Source organism: Mus caroli, unplaced genomic scaffold (genome assembly GCF_978045245.1).
Source record: "Mus caroli unplaced genomic scaffold, Mus_caroli_1 scaffold_4, whole genome shotgun sequence".
Taxonomy (NCBI): Eukaryota; Metazoa; Chordata; class Mammalia; order Rodentia; family Muridae; genus Mus; species Mus caroli.
In genome coordinates, this window is record NW_028227259.1 from 12,178,332 (window position 1) to 12,193,075 (window position 14,744).

General features: G+C 37.0%; 1 protein-coding gene across 1 annotated transcript in view; it reads right to left on the reverse strand.

The window, feature by feature from the left end:
* The window catches only part of Sema3c (semaphorin 3C), a 162,372-nt gene that overhangs the window by 43,284 nt on the left and 104,344 nt on the right, over positions 1 to 14,744 (reverse strand). The window contains exon 12 of the mRNA XM_021161998.3: positions 5,583 to 5,805. Coding sequence (XP_021017657.1) covers positions 5,583 to 5,805 — 223 coding nt within the window. The remainder of the gene's footprint in view (positions 1 to 5,582; positions 5,806 to 14,744) is intronic.

Consider the following 14,744-nt stretch of genomic DNA (forward strand, 5'->3'; position numbering starts at 1 on the left):
TGGAATATAGCAGACAAGAGTGTATTAAATTTACAGGTTAAATTTTAGCAGTTAATTTACACACAAAAATCCAGTGTGCTTCATTGAAAAGTGTGTCTTTGTCTTCTCTCTCTCGCCTTGTTAGGTATATCTGGCTCACATGTAGGACCTGGTGACAACAGTTAGATGAGGTTAAGTGTGTGATATTGTTCACACAAAGAAATGCCAAGGCCAGTGTTCTGTCAATTCATCAGCAACATCTACTTGGCAAGTGCAGGTAAAACATGTTGTTTGAAGTCAAATAAGAAAATGAAAATCAAATTATCTTTAGTAAAAGAGAAATGTAAATAGTCTATGCTAAACAAAATAGGAACTTGAAGATAAATGTCTACAATGTGAAATTAGTCACCAGCTATTTGTATTCTGAATCTGTTGCAGCCAACACAGAAATAATTTTACATGACCTAGAATGATGTCTGACCTAATGTTGGATGATACACAAAACTCATTTTCTCACTCACCAAAGTAATTCCTATAAGGCAGCTACTTTTCCTGATATATCTCAGTCCAGTAACTTGGTGCTCAATAATAAATATACCAAATCAAGTCACCTGAACCCACAAAGTCTATCTTCAGGTTTTGGTTTTGAGACTAGCCTTTAAGGGCCAAGTTATCTTTCCAACTCAATGGAGCCTATATTCTTATACTTCCTCAGAGAAAAATTTTGATGGTTAAATAAAATTATTCATGTGCCTGGGAAAAGCAAGCATCATTGTAATAATAAGATATCTCGGAAAGGTTAATATTAATTTATTTACTTAACACAATGTAATCAGTGCATATTTTAGGCAGTCTAGATAACCTATGAGACTTTTTCTACCTTACAAAGAATTCATTCCCAAAGAATGGCATATAGGAAGATATGCTGTGTTTGAAATAATTATTTTCAGTGATTATAAATATATTTTGGTTTTAGTAAAGTATCATCCCATAGAATAATTTATTATCTTAAATAGATTTCTTGTGTATGTATGAGATGAGTGTGTGTGCATGCATATAGACCTTCATGAGCATGTGTGAGTGTTTCCAAGTATGCCCTGATTACTCTCTGGAGATCCGCTGTGACAAGCAGTAACCCCCTTTGTTATAAAAGCCCACTGATTTTAAAGAGACCTTTTCTCTGCTCCAAAATGACAGAGAAATGTGTGCATCATCCTTGGAGTATTTTCATGTGTAGTTCTCAATTGATGGTAGGCTGTTCCCAACTCAAACACATTTCTACAGCTATCAAATTTTACATGAGTATTTTTGAGAGTTCCCTGAAACTCAGCCTTCCTGGCGCAGCAGCTCATTCAGAATGCCATTTCAAGAGCAGTGACTGCCAACACCTCTAGTTATAAAGAAAGCAGTTATTCTGCGGTGTTGCCAAGCCGGCATTTCCAGGCTCTGCTCACACATGTGGCACACACTTCAAAACTCTGCCTACTGGGAAGACTTCCTGGAGCCAGCATTTCAACTCAGTACTCATCCAGTTAAACGGAAGCTAATAAGAAGCATGAAATGGTATATTCCATATAGGAGTTGTGGTGGAAGACCACTCACACTGATCCTACCCTAAAAATCCCACAATGCTGTTAAATCATCCTAAATCTTTGACACCATTCACAAGAACACTAACCTTTTCATCAAAGATCGCATCCTGATTCACGTGTAGTGCTAAGAATGGAAACTTGACAGAATGTATCTGAACCTTACCCAGACACTTAAATATTTTCATAACTCCAGAAGTAAAAGGAAAACAGCCAAAAATCTCTTGACTGTGTAATAAAGTCTGCTCTGGGTCAGTGGTCTGGATGCTAGTGGTAGGTGGAAAACTTAAAGGAGAATTATTAATCCCATGATAGCATTTACCAACCTTCCTAAAGACTAAGATTTTTTAAAAAGGAAATTGAATATTAAGGAATAAAACAAATAGTTGATTTTACTTATACACACACACACAATTTCTTAAAAGTTATTAGCCAGAACTTTTAGAAAATAATTAAGTATACTCAACGTAAAACTTTACTAAAGTAGCATGTGGTAAATATAATTTACCACAAAATAAATTTTATTTGGGAAAACATGAATATCTACACAGTCTCCATGGATTAGAAAATACTTTTTTAAAGATTAATTTTATGAATTTCTATGTTTATCAACCCAAATAAGGGAAGGTATTTTTTTCTATAAAAGACCAATGAATCTCTATAGGCTTTGCTGCCTGTAACCCATCTCCAACCCTGCTGATTCTCTTCTCTTATCCTCTCTGTCTCTCTTGTCTCTCCTTTTATTTAATTATTTTCTTCTGACCTCATGACACACAAAGAAAAATTTGATTTATTTTTTGTGCGTTGGGTCATGAGCCATAGCCTGATAATTTAGTCTGATGATGAAGTTTAATTATCAGCATCCAAGACTCAGCTAAATTTTATAACGATAATGAGTTAAATAATAATCAGGGTTTGAGCCTACACAGCCAAATTGGAGGTTCTGTGAACTACAGTGTCATTCATAATACTCATACTGGGTACACTTACATAATTACATGCTATCCTATTTGAATACCAATGACCTTTCACGTTAGTTTTCTCTATGGAAACTCTCTTGATAACAGACACTTGCATTGAATCCTCCTGAAGGTCTCAAGATAGCAGACTGTAAGTGAAACCATGATAATAGCTTTCCTCATTGTCACCATAATCACTGCACCATATTCATTTATGACAATGGAAATACTCTCCTGTACTTAAAAAAAATTTGGCAACATCCAAAGAACTTGACTTCCCCCTACTTACATACAGATTTAGTTACACTTAAGACAATGATTAAATGGTTTTCTCAAAAGCCACTTCAGAAAAGGTTAACTGATTCTCTGATGATATACACAAAGAAATATTTTTAAAAGAAACGTCATTTCATATCAGTGTACTATTTATCCCAGCTTCATAAATGTTGAAACATTTGTCCAAAAATTACAGTGTTCTCTGGTTGGTCAACATAAGTAATGGTTAGTGGTTAAGACAGTGGCCATCTTTCCAGAATGGTGCTGTGGGCAGAGGCCTTGCCGCAACATGCACTCTCCTACTTGGACAGAGTTCTCATGACACTCCTGAGGCTTTGTAACAATCATTAGGGAAGTCTCCACTACAATTAAAAGCATATGCCCAAACACAGTTTCTGAAATGACACACATGTTTAAATACACACATAAAAAGTCTTTGACTTATGTGGGAAGAAAAGCCAAAGCATCCTTGCAGAATACTTCTTGCTCTCTTCTATTTAAATCAACATTGCTGAACAGTTTTAAAAGACTTGAACATTCCACCCATGAAATCTACATTTATTATGTAGATTTTCACAAGAAAGCAATCCTAGAATGACATCAACAATCACCTCCTAAACAGGTTTCAAAAGAAGCAAACAGACGACAAACATCTAATTAACAGACACCGAGAGAAGTGGAACTCCAAAATGGCACTGTCTTTTGAGAAATATAGGTTTTTTTCATGAAAATTCCACCTTGAATATTTTATCGTTCTAAAGGAAACGATTAATTTAATTTAGTAATCATGTATGAGACCATATGGTTATATAAATGAATATTGTCTTCTGAGAGCCTGGGTAAGAGTGGACATAATCAAATGCCTGTGATATGCCTATAGAGAAACTATAGGTTACAAAGAAATCAAAGCATGAGAACAATATGCCCTAGAGAATGCAATATGGGAACGCATATTAAGCATTAGTTAGAAAGTCTTGGAAGAGTATAAACTGAGTTTGCATCACAGAATTTGAAATCAAAATTCATCCATTCATTTGCCAAGGATTACTGACATTTAAAATTTGTTTGCTCGTGCTACATAATTAAATGTGGTCAAAGAATCTATAAGAATAAGAAGACAGAAAGAACCTCCAGATACACCAATGTACAAGAAGAATGAGGACAAGGATTGTATGCCCCATGGATGAAGTAACAAACAAGGATAGATTCTAAAGTGCAAGGGCAGGGAGGTATTTTAGTGGTCAAAGCATGAGAACATTCAAGAAGTCTGTAGTGAAATAGCATTGGCAGCAGGGTGCATACTCACTAGTGCTTTGTGTGTGGGAAGAAGCTTCCTAAGCCAAAATTGGTGTAGGATGAAATAATAGGATCTAGGGATTGAGATGATGATTGACAGCAAAGGTCCTAGAGATGGCAGGATAGACAAGAGATAAGGAACGATTAGATTAGGAAGGAAGGATTTTATGTGTCAGAAGCCACAGAAACAAAGCAGGACCAGAATTCTTCCAGATTCTTCTAGGCGTGCCAAAGAATACATTTTAGAAGATTCTCTGTCTCTAGGATTTCAAACAAAAATTATGTGTGAATGGAAGATTCAGATCCAGGGTTTTTGTCATAAGAAGGTATAAAATAAGAACTTCATAAGAAAAGCAGGCTGAAATTTTTATTTAGCCAAGAAAAAGTTACCACATTTTTTAAGTTGGTTGAAATCTTAGCACTACTCCTTCAGTTCAGACTACATGTTCCACAACCACCACATTTTACAGTGACTTTCACAGGCATGTTTTATGTCTGTTTCCTTAATTAGAAGACACTGCATACTTCATGGAGTTGTTTTTACATTCTAGAAAAACAACTGATGAGATCTGTATTGCTGCCTCAAGGGCAGAAAGTGTGTGAGATCCTGCTGCTTGGACAATATAGAGGAACCTCGGAGACTTTGTGTAAGTGGAATCAGGCAGGCATGGAATTTGTAATCTTTTCTACCCATCATGCAGAGACTACATTCTCCCTTCTAGTGCTTTGCAAACATAGTGTGCATTAGAAACACCAGAAGGGCTTGCTTAAGCACAGATGGCTTGGTTTCATATCTGCCATTCTTGGCGGAGTTGCCTACAGATGTACTTCTAACAAGGTCTGGGTGATATTGATCTTGCTAGTCTGAGGACCACACTGTGAGAACTAATGCTATAAAACACTCATTGTCCCCAGTAAGGAAAGATTTTGTAAATAAGACTATTTTTGTTGAATTTCTCGTAAAAAAAAATTGAAAATTTAGGATGCTGGCTCTATTAAAAGAGCAGCCATAATATTTTCCAAATGTCTTTAATATTTTCCAAATATCTGTCTATACTTCAAGCAGCTTACCAAGGTTACCGACGAGAATGTCTTGTCTATCATTTTCATTCTGGAAAATGACTCCAAGTCATTATTAAGAAGTCACAGATTCTGCTCCATTCAGAAGGATACTATCATATTTAAAACTCCCTTCTGGCCCCTAATTTAGCCCTCTTTATATTTATTTTTCACTATAATACAGCTAAGGAACTATTTTGGATGCTTTGAGTATATGAACTTCGGTTGTTCATCACAGCCTCATAAGTAACTTATTAACTCCATTTACAGTTGTAGAAAAGGAGGCAGGTAGAGACTAAATGCCTCGCCAAAGACCAAACAAAAGGAAACATTGATATCCTTTTAATTTTAGTATTTTGGTCTTACCTTTTCATCTAAATTTCTGCATAGTCTTTAACAGTACAACATGAGCTTAAACACCTACCTGTGCCCAGAAACAGAACATGGTATCTCCCATCAGCAGCATTCACACGGTCCACAGCAATCTTTGTGTACTTGTAGTCAGTGCCTATGCGGACAATCAGAGGCCTTCTGTGGATGGGGTAGATGGAATTGTACATGAGAGGGTGATTCCGAATAAAAGTGACAACGTCATCTGGGAAGTCCTTGGTGGTTCTCATATTGGGTGTAAAGGCCCCTCCTGGGCACTGAAAAAAGTATAATAAAGAAAAGGAATAAATTAATAAAAAGCATCCCTTTGTCGTGATAATCGTTTCCAAAACACTTAAAAAGTCAACTTGACTTGTTCAAAGTACATTGAAGATCTGCTGAGAAGAACAGGAAGAGTCTGATCTTAGTGACAGAGAATTCACTGTCTGTAGAAAGTTACTCTATAACATGCATTTCCTTAGGTAACTGAATAATTTTTGTCTCCTTGTCCCAGAGCGCTTGTACAGAAGACGTGATGCACCTTTGAAAATGTCCTAACCTTTTACTCCTTTCAGCAGTCATTGCTCTGTTTCTTATTTTGTATCCAGAAGTTTATTGCTGGCAAGAACACCCGTGGGCACAACCTAGTGCTGCGATCATATAAAAATAAATTAGATTGCCATTGTCATATTTAATTGGAATTCTGATGTAAAAGAATCTCTTTCCAGATGATCTCCCTTCCCTAGAGAGATCTTGAAGTTGGAGCTCAGCTCAGTGTTGGGGGTGAGATCTGATAACTTATTCTGGAAGAGAGTTCTACCATGTCCATTGGTTTTAAAGCAAAACACCAATAGCTTTTAGAATGGCCTGCCATCTCCTCTCTACACTGAATCCAGGTTGCCTCTATAGCTAGTGCTATCCCAGAATGTCAGGCACAATTCTCTTTAGATCTTGGCACCCACAGTTGTCTACCTCACAGCTTCTGCTCCAGCCTAGGCCCAGTCTTCTTCCAGGATGACTACATCTATGGGACTAGCTCATGTTCATCTCTCCTCTGTCTCCTTAGCTGGATTTCCCCCTCACAACCCTTTATGAAATTGTTTTCATTTTGACTGCTTTAATCATTTTTGCATGTTTGTTGTCTGGATTGTAAGCTGTGTTAGTGAGCATTAGATCTGTCAATTCTGTTTAGTATATTGGCATATAACAAAACTGTCAATACAACTACTGTCTGATAAATGTAGTTGTGTTCATTAGATGGTGGTGGCTGCAATCTTGGTATAAGGACTCGATAAAATGGGAGATTCCCTTCTATCCAGAAGAGCCTCAAGTTTTCACAGACAGGAAGCAGTGATGACATTAAAAAACATGGACAACTAACTGGGAAGGATCCACAGTTCTGTAAGGGGACCCAACAATGGATTCAGAGGAAGAAGTTCCCACTGTTAGCCAGGACCAAACTTTCAGGTAAAATGGAACTGCTGAAGCTTGAAGTTCGAACACAGTAACCAATAGCATTCAAGAGTTAAGTCCTGTGAGCCAAATTGTCAAATACAATTGTACAACGAACATGTGCCTAAATGTATTAAATACTTCAAAATGTATCTTCAGAAATAAAGATGGCTTTTATGTTTCTCTTGAAATAAATTATCTCTGCTGTAGTTTTTATGTAATATTTAAGGAGGTTCTACAAAACTGCTGTTCTTAGCATCTTGGTAACTGTGATATGATATAAGGACTGTGACCCTCTAGAATGTTACGCCTCACTCAAAGTTGACAGCAACCCTTAAAATGAACTGTTTACTTCTATCAGGTACATAGGATGAACACTGCTAGATTTTAACAGAAGGCAGAAATGGGGAAATCTGTCAGATCTTTACTGCTGATTTAGTTAAGAAAGAGGAGCTACACTGGAAACCAAGCAAGATTTACCATCCTCTGTGTTAAACCTTTGCATTAGCTAGTCAATGATGCCAGGGTCTTTGTGTCAACACGACAGGCAAACATTCACTCAAATCTGTCAGCAGAATTCAATACAAACCTATTGTCATCAGGAAGTTTTAGACCAAGATCAATCAACTCAACCAAAACTTTTTATAGGACACACACACGCACACACACAGGCACACACAGACAGACACATACACACACATATACAAACATACATACACACAAGCACACACACTTTCTGTTTTTAGAGAAAATCAACAGGAACAATGAAAAGATTCATGAAATAAATAATAAAAGTCAGCCTGTCCCTGAATATTCCCATGATCTGGGAATATGTTTTCATTACAAGAAAAAAAATTCAATATTCCTGCTTCTAAATTTCCTAAAATGAAGGCCAAATGTGGACAAAGAATTTAAGTTGAGGTTGTTCTGAGCTGACAGTTGTGTTCCATTCTTCTTCAAAGTATGGGTTCTGCTGTTTTCAACCCTCATTCTTCACACAAAGTGGAAAAAGGGCAATATGATGCGCACTGAATGAAACTATGGAAAGAACAATGCAAGGGCAATTTCTGCAGCTCCAGACATGCAGAAGACACCACTAATTACAGCTTGCTGTGCGGAGCCACCTTCCTAAGTGTTTATAGGAACTCTTGCTGGTACACTGTAAAACCTCCACAGTTAACACACATTGCTTGGCAATTTGTACAATTTACAATTGTTAGTTTGATTTATGATTTATGATTTCCTTTAATAATTCTTTCTTTTGTTCCTTGAGATTATGCTATAATTAATTTTATGCCTTTCTCTTTCCTCTCTGCACACTCTCCTCTATATCCTTTCTTGCTTTCTCTTAAATATTTGGCTCCTTTTCCACTAATTGTTATACACGTGTAAGTGATGATTTATTAAATTTTCAGTATCCTATTTAGAACTTTTACTTAAAAATAAAGATCTTAATGAAAGCTTTGTTAAGGTTGCTCAAAATCATGCTGGTTAAACAGGTAACAGAAATCAATAGTTTTCAAAAACTATTTTTATTGTTATATGCATTATGATTGTTATTGATATTGGTAGTGGTGGTGGTGGTGGTGTGTATGTGTGTGTGTGTGTGTGTGTGTGTGTGTGTGTGTGTGCTGTAAAGATAACTTTGCAGATTCAGCTCTCTGTTTCTACTTTACATAGGTGCTAGGAATCGATTCGGGTGATAAAGTTTGCAAGACAACTTTCTTTACCTGCTTCGCCATCTTGCCAGCCCCTAATCAGTGATCTTTACATTTTTATAATCAGTGACTCATCTTCTACTTTTGCTATGGATGCACAATGTACTCCTCCCTTAGAAATAAGACTTTCCCAGTATGACATCATTTTCAAGTTTAGAAAAGAAGTAATTATGGTATGAATCATACATTCCCCTGCTTCATGCCATAAGATTAGCATTCAAGGCAAATTGAGTTGTGAAAATGGTGACAAGATAAAAAGTTGTCTTCCTCCTCTCAAACTCTATCTGCACTGGTGCATTTCCTCAGTGAAATCCTGCCAAATATTTAGTGTATAATAGTATTTGTATCATCTTAAGGTATAGGTAAGTATGCACATTGGGACCTTGAGATATTGTAAGTTATCTTCAAGAAATTTCAGCAGTTCAATTGCACTCTTTCAGAGTTAATTGTTGTTCAGGATAATAGATAGGTACCCAGTTTTAACTATCTGATCGGAACTAAGGGTCTGTAAATTAAATTGGGACCATTATTTTACTATGTATTTATCCAACTGCCTGAGGCTGGAGGGATCATAGACTCTAGGGGAGAACCCTACATTGAAATTCTCCTAGAACAATCGAATTTTTAATGGCATTGTAAATCTATATCTTTATATCTATGGATAAGTACAGTTGTCATCCCTCATGAAGGATGTCAAACCTCAATGAAGGTTTTTTGAGCAGATGAACACTATTACAGTGACTCATAAATGGTCAAAATGTAAAGAGTAGGTGATTGAGGGTACCCAAACCCAGCTATATCTACAATATAACCCTCCATCTAAGGATAGAATAGCCCCAAGTAGGAAAGGGTAATAGATTTATAAGAGTAAGAGTCTGAAGACAACGGTTTCTAGCTAGTGTTCCCTAAACATGACAGAAAAGCTGATCCTATGAGATCTCAATAATTTGTTTGCATAAACAAGACCTGCATAATGGATACCAGCTGGGAAATTTCACAAGAACTTACCACTAGATGAAAAGGGGTGGGGGGTGGAGTCAGACCTGACCCTAATAGGCTAGTCAATCCCATGTAATCACCTCTAAAACACATTGGACATATAAGTTTTTGTGTGTGCAACAATGATAATAGAAACAATAATAATTAAAGAAAAGGTCATGGGTTTGAGAGGGTTGGGGTATGGGAGAATTTGCAAGGGGCAAAGGGGTAGAAATGATGCAAATACAAAAAGAAAATGATAGCAGAATCAACAAGCATTATCATAAAACAACTCCATTCTGTAGGTTACTTTTATCATACAGATTAGCATTAAGTAATTTTAGATAAACTCAAGTATTGTTTTCCCAGTTATTCTATCCTGTTTTGAAGCAGAGGTAAATACCAGTTTCTGAGACATTTTGACTAATGATGAAATGCCAAGGGAGAAACTGAAAACAAAGATTGTCATTAACATTAACATTAACATTGAGCATTAACAGTTGTGTCCCTAACCCCTGGGTTACACTCAGGTGGTCATAGCACCCCTGCCGCTAGTCTTCCCATGTTCTGCTCCTCAGATCTGTGATGGAGGTCCACCAGTTCCAATGCAGTTCTAGACTACTGCAATAGATGAATAAATATGCTTTGAATATTTATTTTTTTCTAAATGCCATTTGATGAGTCCTGTGGTGAACATTAGAACAAGAGATTATGGCTTTACAGATATAAGCACACTAATAAAGAAGAAAAACAGCTTTGTGACAACAAAGTAATGGCTGGAGACATACATAAAATATAAATGACAGATCATGGTTCAGGAATAATTGTCATAAACATGAATGAGTCAGTATTTTTAAAACCAATTTACAGAGGTACTGAGGGCTCAGCAAGTTTACTGCCAAACTCGATGACCTGAGTTCCATTCTACCTACATGGTAGAAGCTAAAAATTGACCCTACCTACCTATCTACCTACCTACCTACCTACCTACCTACGTACCTATTTACCTAAAAACACAGACACAGACACACACACACACACACACACCTCACTAAAATAAATATAAAAGTAACATTACAGGACTGAGAAGGTAGTATTTATGAGTACACACACACTTATAAATACTAAAAATTTATAAATTTCATGTGCTAGCAAACAGCCCAACTAGCATGAAACAACAAAGAGGCCATGAATTTGAAAGTGAGTAAAGGAGGCCTTGGAGAGTGTAAAGGAAAGGAAAGATATAATTTTGAAATTGTAATCCCAAAAAGAAAGAAAAGAAAACAAATTTAGAATCATGGGTAAATATGACTTCTAGGATCAGTGAAGAAACTTGGAGAACAGCAAACAGACTGAGCTCTTTAGGGAACTGTCCTTGGAACACTGGAGGATACGGTTCTGGTACAGGTCTAAATGGGAGTTTAGAATGAACACATTATTAGGTTCTGTTTCAGCTGGATGTACAGGTTACATGGAGTCTACAGAAGCTTTATCCTCACAGCAACAGGATAATGGAACGCATTAGCTCAGCCACAGAGAGTCTGAAGTCTTTGGATGCCCTTTGCAACATACCAAAGGTGTCTTGTTTCTTCCACAAACTTGAGATACTTATGGAAAAACATTATGACACAATTGGCAGTCTTCCCAGCACTTAACTTGTGCTTGCTGGTTGGGCTATTTGCTAGCACAGCTACACACCCTGCTTTGAAGGAAACACCTACAGGGAACACGAGAATGGGGGTATAAGATTTCTGCCCGTGTCCTTTACTTAAAAACAAAGTTATATATTTATGAGGTTGACCCAGCAACCTGACTACTGTGTGCAGAAATGAAGAATGACAATCACAGTTGATCCCTCATTGGGAAGACTTCAGAGACAGGAACAGCATTGTTAACCCTAGAGGTAAAGGACTGCTCGAGTTCACTTGGCTAAAGATCTTCTGGCTACAGAAGCAGGAAGCACTGAGCTGAGGCCTCCACTGGCAACTGAGTTAGAAAGCTGACTTCATGCTGTTTTGCTGGGCTCAGGGTGGAGTGACCAGATCTTCAGGGAAGCATACTTCTCTAGGAGGAGTTTTGGGGTCATTCCTCCACCCTGCCCCTTTGATTCCCTAAGGACCACTCATCTGACAATTTCTGGATTTAGAGGAGCTGTTGTGGTCTCAAGACCAGATGTAAGAAACCACATTATAGAAACATGTCTTAAGTACTGACTACTCCCCTTTTGCAGAGTCTGTTCCAGATGTGTGTCACTAATCCCTGGCTCATTCCACACTGTTTTAGAACGGAGGAAAATGCTTATTCTTAAGAGCTTTTAAAAAATGAGACTGTTAGCAGAATTTTCTAATTTAGCCTTGGTTTATTTGTGGAGAGGGGTTGATCTCTTCCCACAGTGTACACAATGATTGCTTTTCAACAGTGGTTTTCTGTGTGATGCTCAGGGCCTTGTACACATGTCCATGTGGCTTTTAGGTGCCACATGGGTAAAGAGTCATAGTGGGAACTTAGGCTGATTCAGCTGCGTGAATATCTCCCACCATGGCTAATTTTAAGTTACTGCTTGGATGTCTTCGGTTAATGAAAGGAACAAATCATATAAAATGTCAGTTTAGGGAGAGAAGAAAGACAGCCTCAGAACATTGTTCATGAGCATCTGAGCCCTTGGTTTAATAAATGTACTTTTTTAAATTTTTTAAATGCTTTATGGGGATTTCACTTAAGTAACAGGAGGGGGTGCATAGAGTTTTATTGAGTTTGCAAGCTCATTGCTCTTGTACTATCTGTTCACGTACTGGAGAAACTACACCAGATCACTATCACCGCTTACTTTCTTGTATTAAAGTATAAACTTAGTTAGGTCACATACTAATCATTTTACGATTATAATTCATCCTTGAATAAATTATTATTGAGGCTTCTGGAAATATATAGAGTAATTTGAAGATTTTTTTACTCCCATGAAATTTTCTCAACCTTTTCTCCTCCTAGGTCAGTTTTGCTTCCGATCTACTATCAGACTTAAGTACCCTGACATGACTATATCTATTGATAGTTTTTCTTCATTTTAGAAGCAGTTAGTCAGTGTTCTGCCCAGGTTATTTTGAGCTGTAAACATCAAGGAGATACTCTTTTCAAAGGGAATTAAATCAAGCTAGTTGCTAGACTTGATAATTATAATATTTTAAGTACAATATTTTTAGGGATCAATAGCAATTCAAATAATTTTCAATAGTAACCAAAAGTTATTTCTTCTACACACACACACACCAATGTGTTCAGTCTAAGTCTTTTATTTTTATTTTTTTAATTTTCAGGAGATAGAGTCTCTTTAAACTTAGTGGATGATTTAAAAACTTCACAGGATAACTTAAAACATTCAGAAAACAAAGGACTGGACAGTATAAAACTGCTCTTTTGTCCTGTAAAATTAAAGTAAATCAACACATTAGAAAGCCTAGTAAGATTCATATCTTAAATATGATTTTTAAGACTTTTATTAAGAACATACTTGTCCACAGGGAAGAGTGGGAGGAAGAATTGTAGGTGCCAGACAGGTTGAGGACACCATGAGAACAAGGCCCGCAGTCAACCAAGCAGGGCCCACAGGGGCTTACAGAGGCTGAAGCAGCAATCGCAGAGCCTGAGTAGAACTGACTAGACCCTTTGCAAACATACTGTGGTTGTTTAGCTTGGGTTTTTTTTTGTGAAACTCCTAACGTTGGAAATGGGGATTTCTCTGACTATGTTTAGAACTCTTCTATTCCTACTGGGTTGATTCATCCAGGCTTTATATGAGAGTTTGGATCTAGTCTTATTGTAGCTTGTTGTGTTTTGTTAAGTTGACATTCTTAGAGGCCTGGACTTTCCTGAAGGGAAAGAGAGAAGCAATGGATCTGGGAGAGACTTGAGGTTGGGGGAGACAGAAAGGAGAACAGGGAAGGGAAACTGTGGGTGAGATGTGTTGTATGAAAGAAGAATAAATAAAACGGGGGAGGAATATTTTTATCTGTGTTCATCAGAGAGAGCAGCTCATAGGTTTTAATTAATTTCATTACGTTTTTATGTGGTTTTTCCTTCAAGAGAATACTACTTCAGTGGAATAATGTTGGTAGTGTTCCTTCCTTTTTTAAAAATTTTATGAACAGCTTGATCAGTAATCTTGTCAGCTCTTCCATAAAAGTTTTGTAGAATGGAGCAGTGAACACATCTGGTCCTCCTCGTAGGGAGAGTTTTTATTGCTGCTTCAGTCTCCTTGTGTGTTGTTCCTTGTTGTTTGTGTTTTCTTGATTTAACTCTAGCAGGTCATATGTGTGTAATAATTTATCAAGTTCCTCTAGATTATCAAGATTTATATCTGGGATATAACAGTATTTCCTGTTATATGTATTTTCGTGGAGTAGTCTCTAATTTAATTATTGTGAGTCTTCCTTTTCTCCTTGTTAGCTCAGCTTTGGATCAGTAAACCTCATGTATCTATTAACCATATTGTGCTTGCTTGTTTGCATGTACATGTTCTTTACATGTACATTTCGTTAGTATCTGCCATGAAGATAGATGGTAGTGGCTCATATTTTCATCCTGGCACTTGAGAGGCCAGCCTGGTACACAGAGTGAATTGTAGGATAGTCAGGGCTACAAAGAAAAACTCTGCTCAAGCAAACAAGCAAACAAACAAACAAACAAACAAACAAACAAATGTGCCATGATCTCTCTTATTCTTACTGCCTACTACTTTAACTTATGTTGGCCTTACTTTTCCTAGACTTTTAAGCACAGGGTAAGTTATTTGAGATATTTGATATTTTATTAGATTTATTCATTTAATGAGATTTGTCAGTCTTTTGCTTGCATGAATGTAGGTGCATCACATGTGTGCTTGGTCCATAGGAAGTTCAGAATAGGGCATTGAGCCCCTGGAAGTGGAGGTATGAATGGTTGTAAACCTGCATATAGGTGCTGAGAACAAACCTTTGTCCTCTGCAAGAACAACAAATGCTCTTAACTACTGAGCCTTGCTTCCAGACCATTTTATAGTATTTATTAATTTTACTTTATGTGTCAGTGTTTCA